The 14,130-nt window shown below is 47.3% G+C and overlaps 1 protein-coding gene across 1 annotated transcript; it reads right to left on the bottom strand.

Annotated features, from left to right (window-relative positions):
• Positions 1 to 513: 513 nt before the first annotated feature.
• Positions 514 to 13,312, bottom strand: LOC132107411 (uncharacterized). The gene is made up of 3 exons (XM_059513622.1): positions 13,078 to 13,312; positions 9,265 to 9,682; positions 514 to 538 (listed from the first exon to the last, which is right to left on the bottom strand). The coding sequence occupies exons 1-3, from the start codon at positions 13,310 to 13,312 to the stop codon at positions 514 to 516; spliced, it is 678 nt and encodes a 225-aa protein (XP_059369605.1).
• Positions 13,313 to 14,130: the final 818 nt, after the last annotated feature.

The following is a 14,130-nucleotide window of genomic DNA, read 5'->3' as shown; positions in this document are numbered from 1 at the left end:
TAAGGCCTAGGCATTGGGCATTTGAGAGAGCCAATTATAATTTCTCAAATGTCACTTGTTTGTCTAATTTAAAGTTTAGTCAACTTCATTTTTGTTATTGCTCATGAGCAACTTTGAGAAGAGGATTGGAGATCTCTGCTTAATCTAGGATCCATGGCCATCAACATTTCCATCTTGTTATCTCCAGTGATGACAGTATATGTGATTTCATGATTTTGGATCTTTGGAATAATTTTATATTAATTATTATTTTATTCAGTTTTACCTTAGAAAATTACCTTTAAACAAAATGGAGTGACCAATATTTTTTTTTTTTCAACCATATATATTTTTTCTATTGTTCATCAAGATACCCCTTTTTTTTCAAAAAGGGTTCAGCATTTTTGTCAAGTATTCAGTTGTGCTTTTTCCCCAGTTGGTTAATGAAACAGTCTTACTATGCCAAATCCAGCTCCGTGTTTATCTGATTGGTGAGTCAAGTACTCACTTCTGTCTGTCAAAATTATGTTTTCTTTAAGACATAAGGCTGGACTGGAACCTATTGAAAAGCAGATTGAGAATGTTAGTTAAAACACAGAATTTAAAGAAGTGCTGTGAGACCAATGAAAAATCAAGATTAATATAGTTAATAAAATAATGAAATAAAATAATTAACATTTGATGCAGTCTCTATAGTGTTCATTGAATATGCAGCACACCTGTGCACTGAAGGGATTGAAGTCCTTCTAGTTTCATCTGTTGTAAATGGGTTTACAGCTGGTTGTTACAAGTTACAGGGTTGTCAGTATGTGATGGCACTCAAAGACCTGATGTTGTGGTGTACGGTCTCCGTTGTTTTTCTGCTTCTTCTCTGTCTGGCTTCTGGTTGCTTTCTGCCAGTGTTTTGCATTTCATAATGTTCTTTTCACCGTCAGGAAAAGTCTCAAGTGAAAGATTCACATTTTCCTGCTTTAATTCAGTCTTTCTCCTTGCTGAAGTGTGTTCTTCTCTTTCAGGAGGGGAGGGGAACATCCGTCAGCTAGGGTGACCACCCGTCATTCATGCGTCCCGCAAATTGAGACTGTGTCACCCAAAATCAATGCTTGCTCAAAAAAAAGTTGATGGCTCTATATCCTCGAGCCCCAGGCAACCAAACGAACATTACTTGACAGAGCGAGTTTGAATGAGAGATGAAGTTTACATCTTTATTATTTCTGTTTTTCTTACTTACGTTTTTCCTACATTATTTATATTAAAAATGTTATGTAGGCAATAACTCAGTTTACTATTTGACTAATTTACTGAAGTGGCATCGTTGTTAACTTACAAAAATGATAATTTGGTGGATAATTTACATTTTTCCGTTAATAACAGGTAGTGTATTCCGATGTAAAATTAACAGTCGCCTGTGGACGCTCAACAACCATCTTATCTGAGCTCAAAACGCTGCTTGAGCAAGTGTCAAGATACTAAAAGTAATAAATACATAATTATGAACGTTTATGTGTGTTTATTTTTGTTCTCAGTACGTTATTTTAATAGCAATTAATGATTATAAACATAAAAGCATTACAATATATATATATATATATATATATATATATATATAATTATTACTATATACTATCGATGAAACCACAAAGCTGACGCAGGAGGTATGTATAACTGCAATATATAAAGTAATTTTGAGTATTATTGCTATTAGTATCATTTTCTAAAATTAGGTAGATGTAATATAAAAGTACACATGGCAATGTTTTTGCAACAGCTCCAAGTCTCACGCGCAGTGTGGTTATACGTCACTGTCCGAATCCGTTCACTTATTTATTTATTCACTCCTTCCTGATATAGTGAACTCAACTGCCATACACTATATAGGGATTAGTGAATGAGTGAATTCCCTTCCCTTGAGTTGTGATGTCAGACTTTTTTTTTACTTTTCCTGTGGTGTTGAGCAACTACAATTCATTTTAATCCTATAATTTTATATTATAATTTATTTAAAGTGAATACATTTTAATGAAAAATTAATAAAATAGCTAAAGTAAATCGTAAGTGGAAGTGCATCTGTCAATTCTGTTTTTCCGTGTCTTGTTGTTATCTTAGGTCAGTTCCTGTGCTTAATTGATGGGGTGTGCCGGCGCGCGAGGCGTGTCCCAGCTGATGGCATAAAGAGGGCTTGGTTGTGGCGCGTCGTTTAAGGAGAGAGCGGGAGAGAGCGGCTTTGCTTTGTGTTTGAATTGTTGCTTTTTGATCTTTGGTTATGTAAACTTTTGAGTTAACAAATAAATTCTTAGACATTTGTTTGCCGAACTTTCTTCTCTTTTGTTACTATTTGAGAGCCAGTAGTAACAAGTGGGGGATCGTTCAAAAACAATTTTGCCTATAATCTATTGTAATCGGAGGCTGATGGGACGCTTGCTCGCGTGTCTCCGTATTAAATCTGGCATTATTTTTTTTTGTTGTTTTGTGCGATTGCAAGTAATGTGAACAGTTATATTGTGCCTTGTGCGTTTCTGGGACTAATATAAATGTTTGTTGTCTTGTTGGAGTCAGGACAATAGATTTTCTATTGTAATCAGAGGCTTCACTGGAATGTTGGACATGGAGGGTAAGTTCAGCGATATGTATTTAATCAATTAACCATAACCTTTCTTTTTGTGCTTACATTGTAGGTTGCGTGTTTTGGGTCATGTGGTTTTTTGTTTTTGAACAGGTCTGTGGCTAGAGCATTGGTCTCGGGGGCACTACCGAGGAATTGGGGAAATCGCCAGATTACTGGTTGTTTAGCCACTCCTGCGGGCTTGGTGTTTAATCCATCCCACCGCAGACTGTTTGAAGATCCGCGTATAGGTAAATTGTATGGGGTATCTTGGTAAGCTTAAGAGAAATGGTTATATGGTTTTTGAAAATGTCGCTGTCCTACCCGGCTCATGTTTAATTTATTCAGATCGTACAGACTGTAATAAGAAACGTTGATTTGAGTTCTAAATAATAGCGGTCTGCATTGTTTGAAGGATGGCGTCAACGGTAAAAACCTTTGTAGAGGAACCCTCAAAGTTTTTGTTAAATGCATTGACAAAAGAACAATTAATAGAACTTGCTGATCATTATAAAATAGAGCTTACAAGTAAGCGATATAAAAAAGAGATCAAAAGTATAGTGAATGAAGCCTTGTGCGCCAAGGGTTTACTGATAGCGTCTGCGATGCATCTGAAGATGATGATGATGAAATAGATTCTCCGACTTCAGGTCATGCTGAAAACTTAACCTTTGCTGAACAAAAAGAATTATTACTCTTACAATTAGAAAATCGTAAGTTAGAACATCAAATGCATATGGACAGTTTGCGTCTAAACGAACAAAATGAACGTGCGAAACGAGCACTAGAGCAGCAAAAGCTTGAACTTGAAGCTGAACGTTTGGATCTAATAAGACAAGGGAGAATGTCTGGTTTAGGGGATTCGAAGTTCGATATCTCCACTAGTTTACGGCTTCCTCCCCTTATTTAATGAGAAGGATGTCGACACTTTTTTTCTGTTATTTGAAAGGGTGGCAGACACGCAGGGTTGGCCTGATATACATCGCGCTCTTATGTTGCAGTGCACTCCTACGAGGAAAGCACAGAGAGCGTTCTCCGCTCTCATTGTGGATGATGCGAAAGACTACGAAATCATAAAGGCGTCAGTTTTAAGATCATTTGAGTTAATTCCAGAAGCCTATCGGCAGCGATTCAGAGGAATGCGAAGACATTTCGATCAAACCAATGTGGAGTTTGCGAGAGATTTGCGGTTACAATACCAACGCTGGTGCGTCGCCTCTAATGTTTTAAACAGTTGATAACATGACAGACTTAATAGTCTTAGAGCAATTTAAGAACACATTGCCGGAGCGTGTTGCGATATATATTGCTGAAAAGCAGGCAACAAACGAGGCTGATGCTGCGGTGTTGGTGGATGAATACGAACTAACGCATAAAGCTCATTCTGGCGAACGCGTGCGTTCAGTAAGTGGACAAAGAGACGCGTTTTCTTTTCGTAATAAAACTCCAAACGTTAATCCTCTACCAGTAAATCAAGATTGCTCAAGTGTAACGTCTTATGCAGAGCAAATTTGCCGTTATTGCCAAGGGAAAGGTCATTGGAAAGGGAGCTGTCCAGTGCTGAAGTCAAAAGCTAAAGCTCGTTTTTCGTTTGTGAAACCTGCTGCTTTGGCTGTGTCGCCTGGTAATTCAGATGTTGTGCTTAGTAAACTGAAGCCTAATTATCTTCCATTTATTTCAGATGGATTTGTTTCACTACTTGGCAATGAGGAGAAGTTTCCTGTAAAAATCTTGCGGGATACAGGAGCATCAGAGTCCTTTATTTTGGAGTCTGTGTTGCCATTTTCTTCTTCCTCAAGGTCTGGGAGGTCACTTTTGGTGAGAGGTATTGATCTTAGTACTTTAGAAGTCCCTTTATATAAGGTTGTGCTCTACTCTGAGTTGGTAGAGGGGGAAGTTGAGTTAGGAGTCCGCCCGGCCCTACCTGTTGATGGGGTGTCTGTTATATTAGGGAATAATCTGGCTGGCGGCCGTGTTTGGCAGACTAGTCCTATTCCTGCGGTGACTGATTCTCCTCAGCTGGGGAATGAATCTGATGACTGTTTTAAAGAATTTCCTCAGGTGTTTGCTGCTTGTGCGGTGACTCGTGCTGCTAGTCGTGCTGACGTGGAGGACCTGGAGGTTAAGGCTGCTGCAGGAAAGGTTAGCTTTTCTTTAACAGATTTTCCCTTGTCTCTTTCTCAAGAAGAGCTAGTCAAGGAACAGCATACAGATCAATCTCTGTCTTCGTTGTTTGAGCGAGCTGTTCCTGTTGACTGTTTTGAGAGTGTGGATCATGGTTATGGTGTTCTAGATGGCTTGCTAGTGAGGAAATGGACATCCGCAACAAACATTTCACTGGGGGAACCATGGTTTCAGGTTGTTGTGCCTATCACCATTAGACAGCTGGTGTTAAAGACTGCTCATGACATGTTGGGGCATTTGGGGGTGAGAAAGACGTATGATCGCATTATGCGTCATTTCTATTGGCCAAAATTAAAGAAAGATGTTGCGGCCTACATTAAAACCTGCCACATTTGCCAGATGACTGGAAAGCCCAATCAGGTTATAAAGCCTGCACCTCTGCATCCAATATCTGTTGTAGCTGGTCCTTTTGAACATTTACAGTTGGACTGTGTAGGGCCATTAGTTGGTGCTAAATCTGGGTCTAGGTATTTGCTGACCGTAATGTGTCAGGTAACCCGTTATCCTGCTGGCTACCCACTACGCTCTATTACTACCAGGGTCATTGTAAGGGCTCTTACGCAGTTTTTTTCTATATTTGGTATACCAAAAGTTGTCCAGACTGACCAGGGCTCAAATTTTATGTCTCGTGTTTTTGCTCAGGTCTTACGCCAGCTTCATATTAAACACAACAAAGCCTCGGCATACTATCCTCAGAGTCAAGGTGTTCTTGAACGTTTCCACCAGACACTGAAGTCCCTTCTCCGTGCATATTGTATGGAGCTGGGACGTGACTGGGAGGAGGTTTGCCATGGCTGTTGCTTGCCTCTAGGGAAGTCGTTCAAGAGAGTACAGGGTTCAGCTCTAATGATTTAGTGTTTGGCCATTCTGTACGTGGACCTTCATAACAATACTCATAATAATAATAAAAATATAATTTTTTTTTTTTGCTTTTTTCTTCCAACTTGCTGCAGCCCCCCTGGCGCCACATGGCGGCCCCCACTTTGAAAACCACTGAACTAGAGAGAACCAGAGGGGACATTGCGATGTCTCCTGAGTCGCAAAGAGGTCCACCTGGGCTGTGCCAAATACTCTCCATATCTGCTTCACCACCTCGGGGTGAAGCATCCATGCCCCGGGCCTCGGCCCCTGCCTCGACAGTATGTCTGCTCCCACATTCATCTCCCAGGAATATACACTGCTCTGATCGAGAGGAGTTTGCCCTGGGACCACAGAAGGATCTGGTGTGCCAGCTTGTACAAGGGGCGTGAACGCAGACCCCCCTGGTGATTGATATAAGAGATCACTGATGTGTTGTCGGTGCGCACCAACACATGTTGACCTCTCAGGTCTGGGAGAAAATATTTCAATGCTCGATAGACTGCTAGCATCTCTAGGCAATTGATGTGCCATGTCAGATGGCGACCACTCCACAGACCGCGGGCAGGGTGGCCACTCATGAACGCACCCCAACCGGTGAGGGACGCATCTGTTGCTAGCGTTACACTGCGACAAGGAGCTCCCAGCACCGTGCCCTGATTCAAGAACCAAGGTTTCTTCCACATGTCTAAGACACGAAGGCATAGCCGCGTGACCTTGATAACTCGAAGTGTATTTCCCCTCGGGGAAAAGCCCTTGGACTTGAGCCACCACTGTAGGGGTCTCATGTGCAGCAGGCCAAAAGGTATCACGTTGGACGCAGCTGCCATCAGCCCTAACAATCTCTGGAATTGTTTGACAGTGAGTGACTGGCCTTCTTTGACTCTCTCGACTGATGTGAGGATCGACTCGATCCGAGCAGGAGACAAACGTGCCTGCATCGTGGTCGAATTCCACACTACGCCTAGATAGGTGGTTCTCTGAACTGGAGAAAGTACACTCTTCTTGGCGTTTAGTCTCAAACCCAGCTCCCCCATGTGTGTGAGAATGACATCTCGATGTCAAACCACCATCTGCTCTGATTGAGCTAGGATCAACCAATCGTCGATATAATTTAGAATGCGGATGCCCTGCATACGGAGGGATACCAGAGCCGCATCTACAGATTTCGTGAACGGGCGGGGTGAGAGTGCGAGGCCAAAGGGAAGTACTCGATATTGATAAGCTTTGCCCCCGAAAGCGAACCTCAGAAACCTCCTGTGTTGTGGAAGGATGGATATGTGGAAGTATGCGTCTTTGAGATCCATTGTGACAAACCAGTCCTCGGATCTGATTTGAGCTACAACCTGGTTGACAGTGAGCATTTTGAACTTTAGTGGCATAACTGAGCGGTTCAGGTGACGTAAGTCTAAGATCGGACACAACCCCCCATCCTTCTTTGGAACTATGAAATACCGGCTGTAAAACCCGGATTCTCTGTATAGAGGAGGGACCACCTCGATGGCCTCCTTCCTTAATAGGGTATTCACTTCTTGTTCCATAACCAGAGCCTGCTGGGGGCCGACCACAGTCGGTGTAACCCCGTTGAACTTCGGTGGTGGATGACCGAACTGAATGCAATAGCCTCTTTCTATTGTACGTAGGACCCACTGATATACATTTGGCAGTAGTTTCCACGCTGCTAAATAATCTACTAAGGGAATCAGTCTCTCGAGACTGACCTCTGGTGTAAGAGGCCCCCGAAGGGGCGGCGAGCATCCCGGCTCCTCTGCGCTCACGGGCAGAAATAACTGGGAGTAGCGCTCGTTGGAGGCCGCTGCGCCTTGAAATTCTGGCAGGGTTGGCAGACCGACCTCCTGAGGGCATTGAGGTGAGGCGGGCACCGTATAATGAGGTGGACCGTGCTCTACCCCAGTAGGGGCTACCCTCTGGATCCTGGCATCAGGATCTTTTCGTCGAGGACTTCCAGGCTTCGATGACAGATCTTAAATCAGACTTAGCCCTAGAAGCCCCCAACTCAGAGCGTCGCTGAGGCCCTCGGTCCCGTCGTGGGGGAGCACGAGCGGCGACACTCTGTTGCTGCACTTTCCGGTATGAGGAGCCGGTATGTGGCGTGGTCATCTCCCGCCCAGATGCACCACGAGAGCGACGAGGGAGGAAACTCTGGAACGCCGCCGCCTGTTTGCGTGCCTCCTGGAACCTGTCGACGACAGTGTTGACTGTGTCGCCAAACAGGCCCGAGGCTTGAAGCGGGGCGTCCAGGAGGCAGACCCTGTCTCTTTCTTTTATCTCTGACAGGGTCAGCCACTAAGGCTGCCATAGACCGCCCAATTGCGCGAGCGGTCTCTTTAGTGGCGCGGAGGGTTCTTCGACATCTTCAGACTTAATCCCCTCTCCCTCATCGATATCTCCCAGCAGGTCAGCTTGATAAGCTTGAAGGACTGCCATAGTATGAAGGCAAGCCCCAGCCTGACCTGCTGCCACATAACCTTTGCCCACTAGCGATGATGTAACTCGAAGAGGCTTAGTGGGCAATGTCGGAGCCTTTAGAGACGATGCCGAGCCGGGCGACAGATAGCCCGCGAGCGTCTGTTCGACCCGTGGCATCGCTCTATAACCCCGCTTTCCCAGCCCCATCACGTTGCAATAATATAGTGAATCGGCCCGAAGAGGCGGGTTGAATAAGGGTGGTTCCATGATCTCGATATTTCATCGTGGAGTTTGGGAAAATATGGAAGGCTCCAACGTGGAGGTGGTTGCCTCGGCCGCAGACAGCGTTCATCTAGTTTGCTTCTCTGCGGCTCAGTTTGTTTTTCAGCAGGCCATTCAATTTTTAATTTATCTACTGCTCGCGTAACCACCTCCAAAAGCTCCTCATACTGGGGCGACAGGGGTGGCGAATCCCCAGCAACAGTCTCCACATCGACCTCATCGGAGGAAGAGAGGTGAAGAGCTGATCCCTTTCCGAACCCAGGGTTTGGGCGCCGGATCTGGCAGATGAGGAAGGAGATAAGGACTGGCCCGTCACCATTCCCTCTGACAGATCCACCTGCGAACCCCACGAGTGCAGCAGCCGCTCTGCCTCGGCAGAAGCGGGGCCAGCACCGCAAGGAACGCTGGTGAAGGCTCCCTCCTCGAAGAGAGCCCTCCGGGATCGAAGCGTCCGCATTGGCAATCACTCGCAATGTGGACAGTCGGCCCCCTTGAGAGCCGACTCAGCGTGCTTCGATCCCAGGCAAGCCACACACAGACTGTGTGTATCCCCGCTCGTAATGTAGCGAGGGCAGGGAGGAACACACAATCTATAACGTGGCTTGGAATCGCCCTTTATATGTTTGGTCTTTGCTTTCACTTTAGGCATATTGAGCTGTTTTAGCGATCTTTTAATGGCTAAGGGACAGACAACAATAAATAGGACCAATGGGACAGACTTTTGACATGCACACACAGAGCGCTTGCTGACAGACGCGAAGCTGAAGCCAGCTGCACGGCACGTGCTTTTATAGCTTCCTGGTCGCTACGTCACCCCGCCCGTGACGTCACGCCTTTCCGATGGATGGATTGCACATGATATTCAGAGTCGGTCTCGTCAGGGACGTTCCCCAAAGTGCTAGACGCAGCTCGAGTTCCTGAAAAGGAACTTTATAGACTCTGCCTTGCTGTCCCTCTCCGCACTTGGCGGGTCTCGTGTAACTTGATGTTTGGCAACGAAGAACAGTTTAATCGTCATCAACACATTGGTCAACACGACAATTTGTAACGTGGCGATGCTAAAGGCAAATAGCTTGTTACTTATTATAACTGGGATCAAATTCAAAATAAGCTGGAACAGAACGCAAGCGTGGAACCAGCAGTACGAACAGACACAAATGACTACAGTGCGTGAGATGAAGCGCTCGTAGATGAAAGGATAACACACGGCGCAGTATCTATCAAACTGGGCAAACACGAAGACTAAAAGGTTTACACCGAGGAAAGATGGTAAAATATTGTAAGTTCCGTTTCTGGATGGGAATACCTCTTGAACGTCAAAAAGACCTGAGTAATAAGAATACAGGCCTGTAATAACATCATGTCACGGCAGGGATCCAATGAGGCACGGAGATAGAACCAATTGCAGGTAAGTCATTTATTAAAGGGTAAACCAAAGGGGTAAACAGTCCAGGCAGGGTCAAAACCAGAATATCGAACATAAACAAGACACGAAGACAAGGCAAAGCAAGGCAAGAAGCGACGGACATGAATAACTATAGGACATTAAACAAGGACTCCGTAACACAGACTCAGACAGACCGGGTATAAATACACAGAAGGATAATGAGGGAACAGGAGACAGGTGGGGAACAATCAATTACTAACAAAGAGAAAGGTGACCAAATAAGGGAACAGGAAGTGATAAGGTGACAGACACCGTGAGAAAGGGGGACATCTAGTGGAAACCCAGGGACACAACCCAGACACTGTGACAGTACCCCCCCTCTACGGAGCGGCTCCCAGACGCTCCACGACAGACACAAAACAGAGACCAGGAGGGAGGCGGACAGGTGGAGGCTCAGGGGGAGGGACGGAGGGCCAGAAAAAAAAAAATCATGGGGAACAGATACCAGAAGTGTAGACACAAAACAGAGAGACCAGGAGGGAGGAGGACCGGAGGAGGTTCAGGGGGAGGGACGGAGGGCCAGGCTCACAGAGAGGAACAGGGACAGGAGTGAACACAAAAACAAAAAACAACATGAAGCCCCTCCAGGGCGGGGCAGAAGACCACACCGTCCGTGTGGTGGAGACTGGAGTCCCCCAGGGCGGAGCAGAGGACCACCACAACCGTGTGGTCAGGGCGGAAGCCTCCCAGGGCGGAGCAGAAGACCACCACAACCGTGAGGTCAGGACGGAAGCCCCCCAGGGCGGAGCAGAAGACCACAACATCCTTGTGGACGAAGCCAGAGTCCTCCAGGGCGGAGCGGAAGACCCCCACAACCGTGTGGTCAGGGCGGAAGGCCCCCAGGGGGCGGAGCAGAAGACCACCAAAGCCATGTGGTCAGGACCAGAGCCCCCCAAGGCGGAGCAGACCTCCGTGCGGCTGGATCACTGGGACAACGAAACTCTGGTAATCCCCTGGTGTCCTTACTGGACTCCAGAAGATTGGTGCTGGCCTGACACTGCTCATGAAGATCATTGGTGACTTTCATTTGCTCATGAAGATCATTGGTGACTTGCCTTTGTTCATGAAGATCAGAGGTGACTTGACTCAGTCCTTGAAGATCAGAGGTGACTTGACTCAGTCCTTGAAGATCAGAGGTGACTTGACTCAGTCCTTGAAGATCAGAGGTGACTTGACTCAGTCCTTGAAGATCAGAGGTGACTTGACTCAGTCCTTGAAGACCACCGGTGACTTGACTCAGTCCTTGAAGACCACCGGTGACTTGACTCAGTCCTTGAAGACCACCGGTGACTTGACTCAGTCCTTGAAGACCACCGGTGACTTGACTCAGTCCTTGAAGACCACTGGTGACTTGACTCAGTCCTTGAAGACCACCGGTGACTTGACTCAGTCCTTGAAGACCACCGGTGACTTGACTCAGTCCTTGAAGATCACCGGTGACTTGACTCAGTCCTTGAAGATCACCGGTGACTTGACTCAGTCCTTGAAGATCACCGGTGACTTGACTCAGTCCTTGAAGATCACCGGTGACTTGACTTGACTCTGAAAGGTCAACGGTGACCAGCCTAGTCTCTGGAGGATCCGCGGTGACTAGCCCTGACTCAGGAGGATCCGCGGTGACTAGCCCTGACTCAGGAGGATCCGCGGTGACTAGCCCTGACTCAGGAGGATCCGCGGTGACTAGCCCTGACTCAGGAGGATCAGCGGTGACTAGCCCTGACTCAGGAGGATCAGCGGTGACTAGCCCTGACTCTGGAGGATCAGCGGTGACTAGCCCTGACTCTGGAGGATCAGCAGTGACTAGCCCTGACTCTGGAGGATCAGCGGTGACTAGCCCTGACTCTGGAGGATCCGCGGTGACTAGCCCTGACTCTGGAGGATCAGCGGTGACTAGCCCTGACTCTGGAGGATCAGCGGTGACTAGCCCTGACTCTGGAGGATCAGCGGTGACTAGCCCTGACTCTGGAGGATCAGCGGTGACTAGCCCTGACTCTGGAGAGTTCACTGGCACCTGACTCGACTCTGGAGAGTTCACTGGCACCTGACTCGATTCCGGAGGGTCAACTGGCACCTGACTCGATTCCGGAGGGTCAACTGGCACCTGACTCGATTCCGGAGGGTCAACTGGCACCTGACTCGACTGTGGCGCTAGGCTGACGGCCATCTGGTGCTGTGGCGCTAGGCTGACGGCCATCTTGGGTTGTGGAGCTGAACCGGTGGCCAATTTGGGTATTGGCGCTGGGCTGGCGGCCATCTTGGGCTGTGGTGCTGGAACGGTGGCCAATTTGGGCATTGGCGCTGGGTTAGCGGCCACCTTGTGCTGTGGTGCTGGACCGGTGGCCAATTTGGGCTGTGGCGCTGAACCGGTGGCCAATTTGGGCATTGGCGCTGGGCTGGCGGCCATCTTGGGCTGTGGCGCTGGAAAAGTGGCCAATTTGGGCATTGGCGCTGGGTTAGCGGCCATCTTGTGCTGTGGCGCTTGGCTGTTAGCCATCCTGGGCAGTGGTGCTGGACTGGTGGCCATCTTGGGTTGTAGCACTTGGCTGGTTGCCATCCTGGGCAGTGGTGCTGGGCTGACGACCATCCCGCCGGAAGAGACCGAAGTGGCTGGGGCATCCCACCGAAGCCGATGCTGCAGGTAGCGCACGAATTCCCAGAATTCCAGTGTCTCTAACTGCGCCATCTCCTCATGAGACACTGGATCATCCAGCCCGCCATTGAAATAGTCCTTGAGGGCCGCATCGTTGTAGCCCATGCCCTCGGCCAGGGACCAGAACACCTGAGCCAGGGCACCCACTTCATTGCCCTCTTGGCGGAGGGCGATCAACCGAAGGTACTTGGTTCGCCGCTCCGCCCACTTGGCTGGGGAACGGAAAAATGACATACCGCTGGTTCCTAGTGTGACGGAGTCCTTCTGTCACGGCAGGGATCCAATGAGGCACGGAGGTAGAACCAATTGCAGGTAAGTCATTTATTAAAGGGTAAACCAAAGGGGTAAACAGTCCAGGCAGGGTCAAAACCAGAATATCGAACATAAACAAGACACGAAGACAAGGCAAAGCAAGGCAAGAAGCGACGGACATGAATAACTATAGGACATTAAACAAGGACTCCGTAACACAGACTCAGACAGACCGGGTATAAATACACAGAAGGATAATGAGGGAACAGGAGACAGGTGGGGAACAATCAATTACTAACAAGGAGGAAGGTGACCAAATAAGGGAACAGGAAGTGATAAGGTGACAGACACCGTGAGAAAGGGGGACATCTAGTGGAAACCCAGGGACACAACCCAGACACTGTGACACATCACTCATGCTTGTGCTCAGCATAAACATGAATCTGTTCTGAATTCGGAGATGCTTCGTTTTTAGGATCCCGATGACTACAGATCCTGAGAGCAGAACCGCACTTGTTGAGAATATGATGTGGTAAGCAAATAGAATGTAGTGTCCAGGTTCGGAGAAGTCAACAGAGAGTTGAATGCGAGACACGGTGGCGTTTGCGAAGAGAGTCTGGGTGTTCATGCTAAGACAACAACTCAGATCTGGCTTATAGAGTGGACAGCATTTTTTAAAGGAGAGAAAAATCATGTCAGAGCCCCAAGTGAGCCATGTGTGACAGGTATTGTGTGGCCTTGTCTAGGGACAAATGTTGGCTGCTATTTGTTTACTGATCCGAACTGATGTCAAACATCTTGGGCTTTTTTAATGACATGTTTGTTAGTTTGTTTAAAACAGGGTCTTTTACACTTATGGCAGTGCTAGCTTGTCCAGGCCTATGCCAGGCCTATGCTAAGATAACAAATTATGTTGAGATAATGTGTTTGGTGTGGGGGTGGACAGATGTAGGTTACTTATCCTACTGCACATATAACCATATCCATTTGAATATAAACAACATAGTTCTGATTTATTTATACCGTGCGCAGGGGCGGATCTACCGGGGTGGCATGGGGTGGCAAATGCCACCCTAAAAGAAAGCCTTGCCACCCCTGCTGCCACCCCAGTTGGCAGCAACGAGTTATGGCCAATTAGAAAATTTACAAGTGCAAATCTCCAATGTCCGACTGCAGTGAATGCAGCAGCACGAGAGGACGACAGAGCGGCACGAGACTGATTAGTTTGGAAAAGTTTCTGAGCGCGCGGAGCAAGGGAACACAGGAGGAAAGAGGTAAAATGGATTATCTATCTATAAAGAAATGAAGCTATAATGAACGCACAGTGCTAGCATAGTTGTAATGTTGACTTTGAGATGATAAATATCAGGTTGAAGAACGTTATTTCGCTAACTAACGTTACAGTGGTGTAGTCTACTACATTATTCCATACTATGTGATACGTAA

The sequence above is a fragment of the Carassius carassius genome, chromosome 27 (assembly GCF_963082965.1).
Source record: "Carassius carassius chromosome 27, fCarCar2.1, whole genome shotgun sequence".
NCBI lineage: Eukaryota > Metazoa > Chordata > Actinopteri > Cypriniformes > Cyprinidae > Carassius > Carassius carassius.
This window is presented reverse-complemented; position numbering and strand designations above follow the sequence as displayed.

Coding starts and splice junctions, on each gene's coding strand:
- LOC132107411 (XM_059513622.1), bottom strand. CDS start 13,312: ATGAACACCCAGACTCTCTTCGCAAACGCCACCGTGTCTCGCATTCAA. Junction 9,683..13,077: donor TGATGTGTCACAGTGTCTGG/GTTGTGTCCCTG, acceptor ATGTTATTACAG/GCCTGTATTCTTATTACTCA. Junction 539..9,264: donor AGCAAGGCAGAGTCTATAAA/GTTCCTTTTCAG, acceptor GCTTTTCAATAG/GTTCCAGTCCAGCCTTATGT.